A 17297-nucleotide genomic window follows, 5' to 3' on the forward strand; every position below is an offset into this window, starting at 1 on the left:
ATAATACTATGATGTCGAAAAGGTCCAAAAAACGACATACTATACCATGACGTCCAAGATGTCCAAAAAAACGACACACTATACTATGACGTTGAAAATGTCCAAAAAACGACATACTATACTATGACGTCGAAAATGTAAAGAAACGACATACTATAATACTGTGATGTCGAAAATGTCCAAAAAACGACATACTATACTATGACGTCGAAAATGTCCAAAAACCGACATACTATACTATGACGTCGAAAATGTAAAAAAACGACATACTATAATACTATGATGTCGAAAATGTCCAAAAAAACGACACACTATACTATGACGTTGAAAATGTCCAAAAAACGACATACAAAAGTAGAAAAGTTGAAAACGGTCCAAAGACCATCTGCGTCCCCCTCGCCGGAGGCTATAGGGGGCGCGATGCGCCTATGACGTCGAAAATGTCCAGAAACGACATACTATAGTATGACGTCGAAAATGTCCAAAAAAACGACATACTATACTATGACGTCGAAAATGTCCAGAAACGATATACTATACTATGACGTCGAAAATGTCCAAAAAACGACATACTATACTATGACGTCGAAAATGTAAAGAAACGACATACTATAATACTATGATGTCGAAAATGTCCAAAAAACGACATACTATACTATGACGTCGAAAATGTCCAAAAAACGACATACTATACTATGACGTCGAAAATGTAAAAAAACGACATACTATAATACTATGATGTCGAAAATGTCCAAAAGACGACATACTATACTATGACTTCCAAGATGTCCAGAAAACGACATACTATACTATGACGTCGAAAATGTAAAAAAACGACATACTATAATACTATGATGTCGAAAAGGTCCAAAAAACGACATACTATACCATGACATCCAAGATGTCCAAAAAAACGACACATTATACTATGACGTTGAAAATGTCCAAAAAACGACATACAAAAGTAGAAAAGTTGAAAACGGTCCAAAGACCATCTGCGTCCCCCTCGCCGGAGGCTATAGGGGGCGCGATGCGCCTATGACATCGAAAATGTCCAGAAACGATATACTATACTATGACGTCGAAAATGTCCAAAAAACGACATACTATACTATGACGTCCAAGATGTCCAAAAAACGACATCCTATACTATGACGTCGAAAATGTAAAAAAACGACATACTATAATACTATGACGTCGAAAATGTCCAAAAAACGACATACTATACTATGACGTCGAAAATGTCCAGAAATGACATACTATAATACTATGACGTCGAAAATGTCCAAAAAACGACATACTATACTATAACGTCGAAAATGTAAAAAAACGATATACTATACTATGACGTCGAAAATGTCAAGAAACGACATACTATACTATGACGTCGAAAATGTCCAGAAACGACATACTATACTATGACGTCGAAAATGTAAAAAAACGATATACTATACTATGACGTCGAAAATGTCCAAAAAACGATATACTATACTATGACGTCGAAAATGTCCAAAAAACGACATACTATACCAAAAAAAACGACATACTATACTATGACGTTGAAAATGTCCAGAAATGACATACTATACTATGACGTCGAAAATGTCCAGAAACGACATACTATACTATGACGTCGAAAATGTAAAAAAACGACATATGATAATACTATGACGTTGAAAATGTAAAAAAACGACATACTATAATACTATGACGTCGAAAATGTCCAAAAAACGACATACTATACTATGACGTCGAAAATGTCCAGAAATGACATACTATACTATGACGTCGAAAATGTCCAAAAAACGACTTACTATACTATGACGTCGAAAATGTAAAAAAACGACATACTATAATACTATGACGTCGAAAATGTCCAAAAAACGACATACTATACTATGACGTCGAAAATGTAAAGAAACGACATACTATAATACTATGATGTCGAAAATGTAAAGAAACGACATACTATAATACTATGATATCGAAAATGTCCAAAAAAACGACATACTATACTATGACGTCGAAAATGTAAAAAAACGACATACTATAATACTATGATGTCGAAAATGTCCAAAAGACGACATACTATACTATGACGTCCAAGATGTCCAGAAAACGACATACTATACTATGACGTCGAAAATGTAAAAAAACGACATACTATAATACTATGATGTCGAAAAGGTCCAAAAAACGACATACTATACCATGACGTCCAAGATGTCCAAAAAAACGACACACTATACTATGACGTTGAAAATGTCCAAAAAACGACATACTATACTATGACGTCGAAAATGTAAAGAAACGACATACTATAATACTGTGATGTCGAAAATGTCCAAAAAACGACATACTATACTATGACGTCGAAAATGTCCAAAAACCGACATACTATACTATGACGTCGAAAATGTAAAAAAACGACATACTATAATACTATGATGTCGAAAATGTCCAAAAAAACGACACACTATACTATGACGTTGAAAATGTCCAAAAAACGACATACAAAAGTAGAAAAGTTGAAAACGGTCCAAAGACCATCTGCGTCCCCCTCGCCGGAGGCTATAGGGGGCGCGATGCGCCTATGACGTCGAAAATGTCCAGAAACGACATACTATAGTATGACGTCGAAAATGTCCAAAAAAACGACATACTATACTATGACGTCGAAAATGTCCAGAAACGATATACTATACTATGACGTCGAAAATGTCCAAAAAACGACATACTATACTATGACGTCGAAAATGTAAAGAAACGACATACTATAATACTATGATGTCGAAAATGTCCAAAAAACGACATACTATACTATGACGTCGAAAATGTCCAAAAAACGACATACTATACTATGACGTCGAAAATGTAAAAAAACGACATACTATAATACTATGATGTCGAAAATGTCCAAAAGACGACATACTATACTATGACTTCCAAGATGTCCAGAAAACGACATACTATACTATGACGTCGAAAATGTAAAAAAACGACATACTATAATACTATGATGTCGAAAAGGTCCAAAAAACGACATACTATACCATGACATCCAAGATGTCCAAAAAAAACGACACACTATACTATGACGTTGAAAATGTCCAAAAAACGACATACAAAAGTAGAAAAGTTGAAAACGGTCCAAAGACCATCTGCGTCCCCCTCGCCGGAGGCTATAGGGGGCGCGATGCGCCTATGACATCGAAAATGTCCAGAAACGATATACTATACTATGACGTCGAAAATGTCCAAAAAACGACATACTATACTATGACGTCCAAGATGTCCAAAAAACGACATCCTATACTATGACGTCGAAAATGTAAAAAAACGACATACTATAATACTATGACGTCGAAAATGTCCAAAAAACGACATACTATACTATGACGTCGAAAATGTCCAGAAATGACATACTATAATACTATGACGTCGAAAATGTCCAAAAAACGACATACTATACTATAACGTCGAAAATGTAAAAAAACGATATACTATACTATGACGTCGAAAATGTCAAGAAACGACATACTATACTATGACGTCGAAAATGTCCAGAAACGACATACTATACTATGACGTCGAAAATGTAAAAAAACGATATACTATACTATGACGTCGAAAATGTCCAAAAAACGATATACTATACTATGACGTCGAAAATGTCCAAAAAACGACATACTATACCAAAAAAACGACATACTATACTATGACGTTGAAAATGTCCAGAAATGACATACTATACTATGACGTCGAAAATGTCCAGAAACGACATACTATACTATGACGTCGAAAATGTAAAAAAACGACATACTATACTATGACGTCCAAGATGTCCAAAAAACGACATCCTATACTATGACGTCGAAAATGTAAAAAAACGACATACTATAATACTATGACGTCGAAAATGTCCAAAAAACGACATACTATACCATGACGTCCAAGATGTCCAAAAAAACGACACACTATACTATGACGTTGAAAATGTCCAAAAAACGACATACTATACTATGACGTCGAAAATGTAAAGAAACGACATACTATAATACTGTGATGTCGAAAATGTCCAAAAAACGACATACTATACTATGACGTCGAAAATGTCCAAAAACCGACATACTATACTATGACGTCGAAAATGTAAAAAAACGACATACTATAATACTATGATGTCGAAAATGTCCAAAAAAACGACACACTATACTATGACGTTGAAAATGTCCAAAAAACGACATACAAAAGTAGAAAAGTTGAAAACGGTCCAAAGACCATCTGCGTCCCCCTCGCCGGAGGCTATAGGGGGCGCGATGCGCCTATGACGTCGAAAATGTCCAGAAACGACATACTATAGTATGACGTCGAAAATGTCCAAAAAAACGACATACTATACTATGACGTCGAAAATGTCCAGAAACGATATACTATACTATGACGTCGAAAATGTCCAAAAAACGACATACTATACTATGACGTCGAAAATGTCCAAAAAACGACATACTATACTATGACGTCGAAAATGTAAAAAAACGACATACTATAATACTATGATGTCGAAAATGTCCAAAAGACGACATACTATACTATGACTTCCAAGATGTCCAGAAAACGACATACTATACTATGACGTCGAAAATGTAAAAAAACGACATACTATAATACTATGATGTCGAAAAGGTCCAAAAAACGACATACTATACCATGACATCCAAGATGTCCAAAAAAACGACACACTATACTATGACGTTGAAAATGTCCAAAAACGACATACAAAAGTAGAAAAGTTGAAAACGGTCCAAAGACCATCTGCGTCCCCCTCGCCGGAGGCTATAGGGGGCGCGATGCGCCTATGACATCGAAAATGTCCAGAAACGATATACTATACTATGACGTCGAAAATGTCCAAAAAACGACATACTATACTATGACGTCCAAGATGTCCAAAAAACGACATCCTATACTATGACGTCGAAAATGTAAAAAAACGACATACTATAATACTATGACGTCGAAAATGTCCAAAAAACGACATACTATACTATGACGTCGAAAATGTCCAGAAATGACATACTATAATACTATGACGTCGAAAATGTCCAAAAAACGACATACTATACTATAACGTCGAAAATGTAAAAAAACGATATACTATACTATGACGTCGAAAATGTCAAGAAACGACATACTATACTATGACGTCGAAAATGTCCAGAAACGACATACTATACTATGACGTCGAAAATGTAAAAAAACGATATACTATACTATGACGTCGAAAATGTCCAAAAAACGATATACTATACTATGACGTCGAAAATGTCCAAAAAACGACATACTATACCAAAAAAACGACATACTATACTATGACGTTGAAAATGTCCAGAAATGACATACTATACTATGACGTCGAAAATGTCCAGAAACGACATACTATACTATGACGTCGAAAATGTAAAAAAACGACATATGATAATACTATGACGTTGAAAATGTAAAAAAACGACATACTATAATACTATGACGTCGAAAATGTCCAAAAAACGACATACTATACTATGACGTCGAAAATGTCCAGAAATGACATACTATACTATGACGTCGAAAATGTCCAAAAAACGACTTACTATACTATGACGTCGAAAATGTAAAAAAACGACATACTATAATACTATGACGTCGAAAATGTCCAAAAAACGACATACTATACTATGACGTCGAAAATGTAAAGAAACGACATACTATAATACTATGATGTCGAAAATGTAAAGAAACGACATACTATAATACTATGATATCGAAAATGTCCAAAAAAACGACATACTATACTATGACGTCGAAAATGTCCAAAAAACGACATACTATACTATGACGTCGAAAATGTAAAAAAACGACATACTATAATACTATGATGTCGAAAATGTCCAAAAAACGACATACTATACTATGACGTCCAAGATGTCCAGAAAACGACATGTTATACTATGACGTCGAAAATGTAAAAAAACGACATACTATAATACTATGATGTCGAAAAGGTCCAAAAAACGACATACTATACTATGACGTCCAAGATGTCCAGAAAACGACATAATCTACTATGACGTTGAAAATGTCCAAAAAACGACATACTATACCTTGACGTCCAAGATGTCCAAAAAAACGACACACTATACTATGACGTTGAAAATGTCCAAAAAACGACATACAAAAGTAGAAAAGTTGAAAACGGTCCAAAGACCATCTGCGTCCCCCTCGCCGGAGGCTATAGGGGGCGCGATGCGCCTATGACATCGAAAATGTCCAGAAACGATATACTATACTATGACGTCGAAAATGTCCAAAAAACGACATACTATACCAAAAAAACGACATACTATACTATGACGTCGAAAATGTCCAGAAATGACATACTATACTATGACGTCGAAAATGTCCAAAAAACGACATACTATACTATGTCGAAAATGTAAAAAAACGACATACTATAATACTATGACGTCGAAAATGTCCAAAAAACGACATACTATACTATGACGTCGAAAATGTAAAGAAACGACATACTATAATACTGTGATGTCGAAAATGTCCAAAAAACGACATACTATACTATGACGTCGAAAATGTCCAAAAACCGACATACTATACTATGACGTCGAAAATGTAAAAAAACGACATACTATAATACTATGATGTCGAAAATGTCCAAAAAAACGACACACTATACTATGACGTTGAAAATGTCCAAAAAACGACATACAAAAGTAGAAAAGTTGAAAACGGTCCAAAGACCATCTGCGTCCCCCTCGCCGGAGGCTATAGGGGGCGCGATGCGCCTATGACGTCGAAAATGTCCAGAAACGACATACTATAGTATGACGTCGAAAATGTCCAAAAAAACGACATACTATACTATGACGTCGAAAATGTCCAGAAACGATATACTATACTATGACGTCGAAAATGTCCAAAAAACGACATACTATACTATGACGTCGAAAATGTAAAGAAACGACATACTATAATACTATGATGTCGAAACTGTCCAAAAAACGACATACTATACTATGACGTCGAAAATGTCCAAAAAACGACATACTATACTATGACGTCGAAAATGTAAAAAAACGACATACTATAATACTATGATGTCGAAAATGTCCAAAAGACGACATACTATACTATGACGTCCAAGATGTCCAGAAAACGACATACTATACTATGACGTCGAAAATGTAAAAAAACGACATACTATAATACTATGATGTCGAAAAGGTCCAAAAAACGACATACTATACTATGACGTCGAAAATGTCCAAAAACCGACATACTATACTATGACGTCGAAAATGTCCAAAAAACGACATACAAAAGTAGAAAAGTTGAAAACGGTCCAAAGACCATCTGCGTCCCCCTCGCCGGAGGCTATATGGGGCGCGATGCGCCTATGACATCGAAAATGTCCAGAAACGATATACTATACTATGACGTCGAAAATGTCCAAAAAACGACATACTATACCAAAAAAACGACATACTATACTATGACGTCGAAAATGTCCAGAAATGACATACTATACTATGACGTCGAAAATGTCCAAAAAACGACATACTATACTATGACGTCGAAAATGTAAGGAAACGACATACTATAATACTGTGATGTCGAAAATGTCCAAAAAACGACATACTATACTATGACGTCGAAAATGTCCAAAAACCGACATACTATACTATGACGTCGAAAATGTAAAAAAACGACATACTATAATACTATGATGTCGAAAATGTCCAAAAAAACGACACACTATACTATGACGTTGAAAATGTCCAAAAAACGACATACAAAAGTAGAAAAGTTGAAAACGGTCCAAAGACCATCTGCGTCCCCCTCGCCGGAGGCTATAGGGGGCGCGATGCGCCTATGACGTCGAAAATGTCCAGAAACGACATACTATAGTATGACGTCGAAAATGTCCAAAAAAACGACATACTATACTATGACGTCGAAAATGTCCAGAAACGATATACTATACTATGACGTCGAAAATGTCCAAAAAACGACATACTATACTATGACGTCGAAAATGTCCAAAAAAACGACATACTATACCAAAAAACGACATAATCTACTATGACGTTGAAAATGTCCAAAAAACGACATACTATACTATGACGTCGAAAATGTCCAGAAATGACATACTGTACTATGACGTCGAAAATGTCCAGAAATGACATACTATACTATGACGTCGAAAATGTCCAGAAATGACATACTATACTATGACGTCGAAAATGTCCAAAAAACGACTTACTATACTATGACGTCGAAAATGTAAAAAAACGACATACTATAATACTATGACGTCGAAAATGTCCAAAAAACGACATACTATACTATGACGTCGAAAATGTAAAGAAACGACATACTATAATACTATGATGTCGAAAATGTAAAGAAACGACATACTATAATACTATGATGTCGAAAATGTCCAAAAAAACGACATACTATACTATGACGTCGAAAATGTCCAAAAAACGACATACTATACTATGACGTCGAAAATGTAAAAAAACGACATACTATAATACTATGATGTCGAAAATGTCCAAAAAACGACATACTATACTATGACGTCGAAAATGTCCAAAAAACGACATACAAAAGTAGAAAAGTTGAAAACGGTCCAAAGACCATCTGCGTCCCCCTCGCCGGAGGCTATATGGGGCGCGATGCGCCTATGACATCGAAAATGTCCAGAAACGATATACTATACTATGACGTCGAAAATGTCCAAAAAACGACATACTATACCAAAAAAACGACATACTATACTATGACGTCGAAAATGTCCAGAAATGACATACTATACTATGACGTCGAAAATGTCCAAAAAACGACATACTATACTATGACGTCGAAAATGTAAGGAAACGACATACTATAATACTGTGATGTCGAAAATGTCCAAAAAACGACATACTATACTATGACGTCGAAAATGTCCAAAAACCGACATACTATACTATGACGTCGAAAATGTCAAAAAAACGACATACTATAATACTATGATGTCGAAAATGTCCAAAAAAACGACACACTATACTATGACGTTGAAAATGTCCAAAAAACGACATACAAAAGTAGAAAAGTTGAAAACGGTCCAAAGACCATCTGCGTCCCCCTCGCCGGAGGCTATAGGGGGCGCGATGCGCCTATGACGTCGAAAATGTCCAGAAACGACATACTATAGTATGACGTCGAAAATGTCCAAAAAAACGACATACTATACTATGACGTCGAAAATGTCCAGAAACGATATACTATACTATGACGTCGAAAATGTCCAAAAAACGACATACTATACTATGACGTCGAAAATGTCCAAAAAACGACATACTATACCAAAAAACGACATAATCTACTATGACGTTGAAAATGTCCAAAAAACGACATACTATACTATGACGTCGAAAATGTCCAGAAATGACATACTGTACTATGACGTCGAAAATGTCCAGAAATGACATACTATACTATGACGTCGAAAATGTCCAGAAATGACATACTATACTATGACGTCGAAAATGTCCAAAAAACGACTTACTATACTATGACGTCGAAAATGTAAAAAAACGACATACTATAATACTATGACGTCGAAAATGTCCAAAAAACGACATACTATACTATGACGTCGAAAATGTAAAGAAACGACATACTATAATACTATGATGTCGAAAATGTAAAGAAACGACATACTATAATACTATGATGTCGAAAATGTCCAAAAAAACGACATACTATACTATGACGTCGAAAATGTCCAAAAAACGACATACTATACTATGACGTCGAAAATGTAAAAAAACGACATACTATAATACTATGATGTCGAAAATGTCCAAAAAACGACATACTATACTATGACGTCCAAGATGTCCAGAAAACGACATGCTATACTATGACGTTGAAAATGTAAAAAAACGACATACTATAATACTATGATGTCGAAAAGGTCCAAAAAACGACATACTATACTATGACGTCCAAGATGTCCAGAAAACGACATAATCTACTATGACGTTGAAAATGTCCAAAAAACGACATACTATACCTTGACGTCCAAGATGTCCAAAAAAACGACACACTATACTATGACGTTGAAAATGTCAAAAAAACGACATACAAAAGTAGAAAAGTTGAAAACGGTCCAAAGACCATCTGCGTCCCCCTCGCCGGAGGCTATAGGGGGCGCGATGCGCCTATGACGTCGAAAATGTCCAAAAAACGACATACTATACCAAAAAAACGACATACTATACTATGACGTCGAAAATGTCCAGAAATGACATACTATACTATGACGTCGAAAATGTCCAAAAAACGACATACTATACTATGACGTCGAAAATGTAAAAAAACGACATACTATAATACTATGACGTCGAAAATGTCCAAAAAACGACATACTATACTATGACGTCGAAAATGTAAGGAAACGAAATACTATAATACTATGATGTCGAAAATGTCCAGAAACGACATACTATAGTATGACGTCGAAAATGTCCAAAAAAACGACATACTATACTATGACGTCGAAAATGTCCAAAAAACGACATACTATACTATGACGTCGAAAATGTCCAAAAAACGACATACTATACCAAAAAACGACATAATCTACTATGACGTTGAAAATGTCCAAAAAACGACATACTATACTATGACGTCGAAAATGTCCAGAAATGACATACTGTACTATGACGTCGAAAATGTCCAGAAATGACATACTATACTATGACGTCGAAAATGTCCAAAAAACGACATACTATACTATGACGTCGAAAATGTAAAAAAACGACATACTATAATACTATGACGTCGAAAATGTCCAAAAAACGACATACTATACTATGACGTCGAAAATGTCTAAAAAACGACATACTATACTATGACGTCGAAAATGTAAAAAAACAACATACTACACTATGACGTCGAAAATATCCCAAAAAAATGACATAGCATCACGTAGCATCACTCTGATAATTTAGTTTTCTCAGGTTAACTTGCTTAGTTATGGTTGTTTGGTATTCAAAAGTGACCACAAACACAAATGTTGCCTAATTGGTTTTCGATCCAAATCTCAGAATGCAAATGAGAGCAGCAGCTCTGGGAATTAAGCCTTTATGACATGCAGTCTGTCAGCAAAGACTATGGGAGAGAACAAAATGATGCAAGTCAAACACATAATGACCTGCAATATATACATGCATAGACATTTATGTATGGAACTGTTATGTATTTATACGTTTTAAAGGACATACTGAGTCATTTCTCCCCATTTTTAACGTCATATTATGAATCATTTTTACCCAGTGATTGTCTATACACTCCTGAATTGCCTCATTTTAGTGTACATTTGTCGGTTTTTCCTTCTACTCAACTTTCCATTAATATGATAGGACAACAGCATCTGTGAACAAAGCTACTGAACTGATTAACTTACAGCCCACTCCTCCGACAATCAGGACCTCCTGTGAGCCGCAGTGAGCCATGGCCCTCTCTGTGATCTCCACCAGCATGGCGAACACCGTCTCCTGCAGGGGTAACGGGAAGGTGCTGCACGTCACTCATTTTATATTCATGTCAAATAATCCTAAGATTTCAGCACAAGTGGAAACACTCGTCCTTCTATTCATTTGGATAGGTTACCAAGTGGTTCAGAGTACCTGAAGGGAGAAGCACAGATCCTCTGCTGTGCACTGACCAGAGCTCAGCATTTTATTAGCTGCTTCCTGTCAGCAAAAAATAAGGATCATTAGACCTGAGAAATCAAACAGTTTGTCTTTTCTTTCTTCCTTCCTGACTCATATGCTCCCTAGCTTCCTTCCTCCTCTTGGATTTCTTTTAATTCCTTCTGTTTTTTTGAGTCCAGCCTTTTTTTGTCCATCCTTCCTTGCTTTCTGGCCCTCCGTCTCCAACGCTGAACCATGGATTCGTTCACGCCGAGCTTACGTACAGCGGCTCGATTCCTCTCCTGTACGCCCAGATCGACAATCCTGAACTTAAAGCTGCATCATATGAACTTCTTCGTGTTGTTTCCATGATGAAGGGGTATGAGTTTGAAGAAATGTCTCTGCTGTGCCTGCTGCTAGCATGTGCTTGTTCTAAATGAAAATTAGCTTTTTCTTTTCTGTTTTTTTATTTACAATAATATGTATAACAAGTTACAATAACTAACTAAAAGAACGACGAGGCGTAAGGCAGGTAAAGACGCAAAAATTACAAACAGGAAAAGGTTAAATACAGAAGATTAGGGCAGATTACAGGAGAAATTCTTTCCAAATTGAAGAAGTGTTTAAAGTGTTAGTATTGGTACAGGACTTCAGAGAATACAAATATGAAGAAACACAAAAGGCACAAAAGGCATTCAATTTGGGTTTCAACATTTGCAGCTGTGGATATTAAATTTAGCTAAAATTAATATTAAGTTAAAGTTAAACAGTATGTCTATTTCCAATTTTCTTATTAGGAGTAAAAAAATATCTTTGAATAATTGATTATGAGAGCAGTCCCAGGAAAGAGGAGTGATGGTTTCCTCAGAGTTGTGACAAAATGAACATAGACGGTCTACATTTGGGTGATATTTCAATATTTTACTATTAACAGCATAACATCTAGGTAGAATCTCTAGACACTTCTCGAATCTTATTAGTTATTATTTTTTTCTTCAGCAATTACAAAAATCTTTCTACCAAATATCATATCATTGTATATTTTAATTAAAATGTTTTTATTGTGTGCTATGCTGGGATAAACTAAAATTCCCCTCCCTTTAAGGGATCACTAAAGTTGTATTATTATTATAGATGTTTAAAAGCATTTATTTCTGTTAACTGAGTGTTGTAGCTCCGTTCGACTCAAAACTGCAACATTTATTACATTTTCAGCTGTGTGGTTCACTTTCACTCTGTGTCAAACAAAGAGCAGGCGAGTAATTCAAATGTAGAAATGTTGCTTACAAAATATTGTAATATAATACATATGTGAACATATTATAAATACTTAAAAAATAGACTCTAGTAGAGATTAAAATGGTTTAAAATATGCAGCCTATATTGGAAGTAAGAACTAGAACACATCCAGTAAGTAATTATAGCCCCTTAATGGCCTGCAAGTTACTGCATGCCATTAATATATATGGCATATATATATATATATATATATATATATATATATAGATAGATAGATAGATAGATAGATAGATAGATAGATAGATAGATAGATAGATAGATAGATAGATAGATAGATAGATAGATAGATAGATAGATAGATAGATAGATAGATAGATAGATAGATAGTCGGTCAGGTGAGGCAGAGCCGCACAAATTGTAGTTTACTAATTTGCATTTGTGAACAAACACAGCTCTAACTCAAAAATTAAACTCACAGCATCATATTGTTGCTATGGTAACAAAACAATGTAACGATGAAGATTGTTCTTTGAACTTTTACAAAGTAAACTTGCCAGCTACCTTAAAATCTTACATTTAAATGTTAAACAATTTAAAATATTTTAATTTATGTATACTGAAACTATTCAATCTAATTTAGCAGCATTGATCTCAATAAACATGTTACTGTAGGAGCCATATATATACATTTTTTGGAACTTAATACAAAATGTTATTTTGTGTTTACCTGAGTTTCATTTTTTACTTTGCTATTTGAAAAAGATAAGCATCTGTAATTGTATTGTGCTTAAGCTTATGACATGGTGCCTGTTGATTGGTTATTGACTAATTGGTTTATAAAAGATGAAAGTACTTGTTCATTGTAGAAGTCTGGCACCTTGTGAGTAACATGGTCTTTTGACCGTCACTTTCTATTTGTTTTGAATCTGTTTGTTATTTTTATTTTCTTTTAAGTTCAGTAAAGACGTCGGATTCAAGACCTTTTTTTTTTTTTAGAAGAAATGTGTCGCGTACAAAAGAGCTTTAAGGGGCCAGACTAGTGAGATCTTCCAGTTACATTTATTTGTTTGTTAAAATATTAGCATTTATTGGGCTCCGAAGCCCTGGGGGGCCTTATGGAGCTGCTTACTTAATTTACTTCATTTTGTTTAAACAAAAGTGCAAATAATTGATATTCATTTTAATCGTGTTTTTTGATTTGTTATTTTTAAAGACCAGTTGTGGGTTTAAATAGCGTTTCACTGGCCAGGTCTTCCTGTAACACATATTTATCCAGTCATATTTTTACTTTTCCTGTCAACTTTACATTTTTTATACAAAAACATGGTGGACCGCCTCGCCGCCCCGACCACCGGGCTTAGCAAGTTTCCTGGGGGAAACCCTGATCATCATTATGAAGTGGAAACAGGACGCCATGATTAGAAAATCGCTTACAATAAAAATGTGAAAAGTGTGCTGCGTATTTGTGGTTAACTCCATTGAGTTAAAACTAGACTTTGAGAGATTTCAAGATTATCTGGGTCATTTAAAAACATGAATATACTCTGTGTTCATCTCCATTCATCTATCATTTATAAAGACTAGACTTGAAGAGTGCCTAACTAATAATCTTTTTTTTTTTCAGATTTATCACATAAAAACTCAATAAATGCTCTAGTCTGAGGTTACAATGGAACAAAAAGTGAAAAAGTATAAATGCTCCACTCACCTCAATAAAGGACAGAATCCCAGAAAAAGACACGTCCATCCCCTTCACTGTGTACGGCAGCTCCACGTATCGACTTCCTCTGAAACAAACAGGAGAACACACAGCGTTTCCCTTCTGGTGAACGTTCTTCAGGGTTCTACTGGGTTCTACTCACTTTTTGGCCATCTGCTCTATGTTGTATCCTGGACTGGGATCGTTGGAAATCTGGGAAGAGTTCCATGAACGAGCGTTAACCTCCACGTCATTCACAGCGAGGGAAAAAAAAACATGGCCGATGTCACCAACACACACCTTGATAACTCTGGCGAATCTGTCCAAACAATTGCCGACCGCGATGTCGATGGTCTCCCCAAATATTCTGTAGCGCCGCTCTAAGTAAGCGATGACCTGCAAACACGTTCTCACTCTAAGACTTCCAGTCCGTTACAATCATTTTAAACAGAGAACAAAAGGAGGTTCGCTATGAACCTGTGGTAGATATACTATGTCGGGTAAACTTTACTACGGGAATGGAAAGAACAGATCATGTCAGGAAGAAAAATCTAAAGAGAAAAGTAAAGGACATAAAAGAAGCAAAGATGAAAAAGAGAGGAAGGAAGGACACAAGAAAGAAAGCAAGCAATAAAGAGAAAGGAGAAATGACCCCGGAAGGACAGAGAGGAGATGGAAATGGAAGGACAGAGATGGAAGGAAGGAAAAACAAACATAAGAGAGGGAGGAATAAAAAAGGTAGGAAGGAAATGAGTGAAGAACAAGAGAAAAGCAGGAAAAGAAGAACATGAGGGAGGGAAAATGAAGAAAAGACAGAAGGATGAAAGACAGAGTTAAGGAAGGCAAAAACATAATGCGGGAAAAAAGTAAGCGAGGGGATGAAACAAAGATAAAGGAAGAAAAAACATGAGACAAAAAGAAAGGGAGAACATGAGACAGGACAAAAAAAGATGGATGGATGAAGGAACCCAACATTTAATCAATAGGATAAAATGGATAAAGTCTTTAAATACCAATACTTCTAAACTTTCCAGCCCTTGAAAACACTGTAATCAGACTCCAGACTTCAGCGAGGATCATCCTGAACTGATTGGTTACCAGCTGATTCTGAACACCGGCTATAAAACACCAGAGCGACGAGGCTGGAACCCCACCTGGGTGTTTCCCCCGCTGACGTACAGCACGGTGGGGTTGTCGGCCTGGGTTATGAGTCGGCCCATCTCGATGTGTCCGATGCAGTGGTTGACCCCCAGCAGGGGCTTCCCCCAGAGCTGGGCCACAGTGCGCGCTACGAGGGCCACCGTGACCAGAGGGGCTCCCATACCAGGGCCTGAGGGACAAGGAGACAGAGGGGCTGATGAGAGTTAAACAAATATATATTTATGTAGATTTAGCTCGTTGTTTTTCCACTGTAATCAATGAAAATCCATTCTACCAAATCATGTCTGTTACCTTTAGTGTACGCCACGCAGTCAATGTCTGCCGGCTTCAGCCCCGCTTGCTCCAGCGCCTCCTTCAGGACAGTCAGTATGACTGCGCGGTGATGCCTGGCCGTGTCACTGGGCATGAACCCTAAGGTGAAGAATAAAAAGTGCTTTAAAAAAAAGAAAGAAGAAAGAAGAATCGATTCAGACCAGTTGGTCAGGAGCTCGCCTTGGCCCGGCGGTGTGATGTACGTCCGTCTGGGGTTAGACAGAACTTCACCGTCCCTTATGATGCCGATGCCAATCTTGTTGGCGCTTCCTTCGAATCCAATAACAACAGTCATGGCAGCTAAAAAAAAAAAAAAAGAATGATGATGTTAAGTGTTTTAATGTCTACAAAACAGGTCAGTGCCTGATTAAAAGTTTGCAGTTCTTTGGAGGCTGTCTGACCATCCATCTGGCTTTGACCTCTGAAATCTCACATAACTTCTCTTTCTTATTGTTGAAGCAGAACCTCTGATCTTAAACGTTTCGTGTTTGAGATGTTCTTGGTTATTTTGGAACCTCTTGGATGAATTTTGGATGGAAAACTATTTTTGTAGAGTGAAATCCTGGAAGGGTTCCCCACTGTTCAACATTTACTCCATTGAAATCGGTGTGTGTCTCCTTTAAACACCGACAAACGTCAGAGATTGTCTCATGTTAAATTTCTTTAGTTTAGGATCTAATGCTTTTGGTTTTTGAAGATCTTTTAGCCCATTTCAATTTGTCATACATGTCCTTATAAAGTATTTTTGTTCTCATTGGTTTGCACGCCATTTACCTAAATAAAATTAAATTACAAAGTTGTTGAAAAACTTCAAGTTATCCGATATCAATCTGAAACATTTAAGTGCGGGGGGGGGGGGGGGGAAGCAAACACACAATAACTGCAAGTGGAGTAAATACTTTCTCACTACATTGTTCAAATGATGTAGGAACAAAGAGAAAAACAAAAAACAAACCTTGTCAACAATTGCCAGGACAGATTTTTAGATATTAATACGCAGCTCAGATTATCTTGCTATTCCTTCTGTACCTGCAGCCATGACTCTAAATGGTGGCTCCTGTACCGCATTTTAACTGGACCAACACATTAAAAGAGTTTGTACTATGATGGAAACAACATAAGCTGGAGTTAAATCT

The 17297-nt window shown here is 36.1% G+C and overlaps 1 protein-coding gene across 1 annotated transcript in view; it reads right to left on the reverse strand.

The window, feature by feature from the left end:
* osgep (O-sialoglycoprotein endopeptidase) overlaps positions 1-17297 on the reverse strand; it is a 97790-nt gene that overhangs the window by 80101 nt on the left and 392 nt on the right. Inside the window, exons 2-9 of the mRNA XM_028043499.1 lie at positions 16342-16461; positions 16141-16260; positions 15843-16018; positions 14989-15084; positions 14852-14901; positions 14698-14776; positions 11745-11810; positions 11522-11612 (exon numbers count right to left, since the gene is read on the reverse strand). Coding sequence (XP_027899300.1) covers positions 11522-11612; positions 11745-11810; positions 14698-14776; positions 14852-14901; positions 14989-15084; positions 15843-16018; positions 16141-16260; positions 16342-16456 — 793 coding nt within the window. The 5' untranslated portion in view covers positions 16457-16461. The remainder of the gene's footprint in view (positions 1-11521; positions 11613-11744; positions 11811-14697; positions 14777-14851; positions 14902-14988; positions 15085-15842; positions 16019-16140; positions 16261-16341; positions 16462-17297) is intronic.

The sequence above is a fragment of the Xiphophorus couchianus genome, chromosome 17 (assembly GCF_001444195.1).
Source record: "Xiphophorus couchianus chromosome 17, X_couchianus-1.0, whole genome shotgun sequence".
Taxonomy (NCBI): domain Eukaryota; kingdom Metazoa; phylum Chordata; class Actinopteri; order Cyprinodontiformes; family Poeciliidae; genus Xiphophorus; species Xiphophorus couchianus.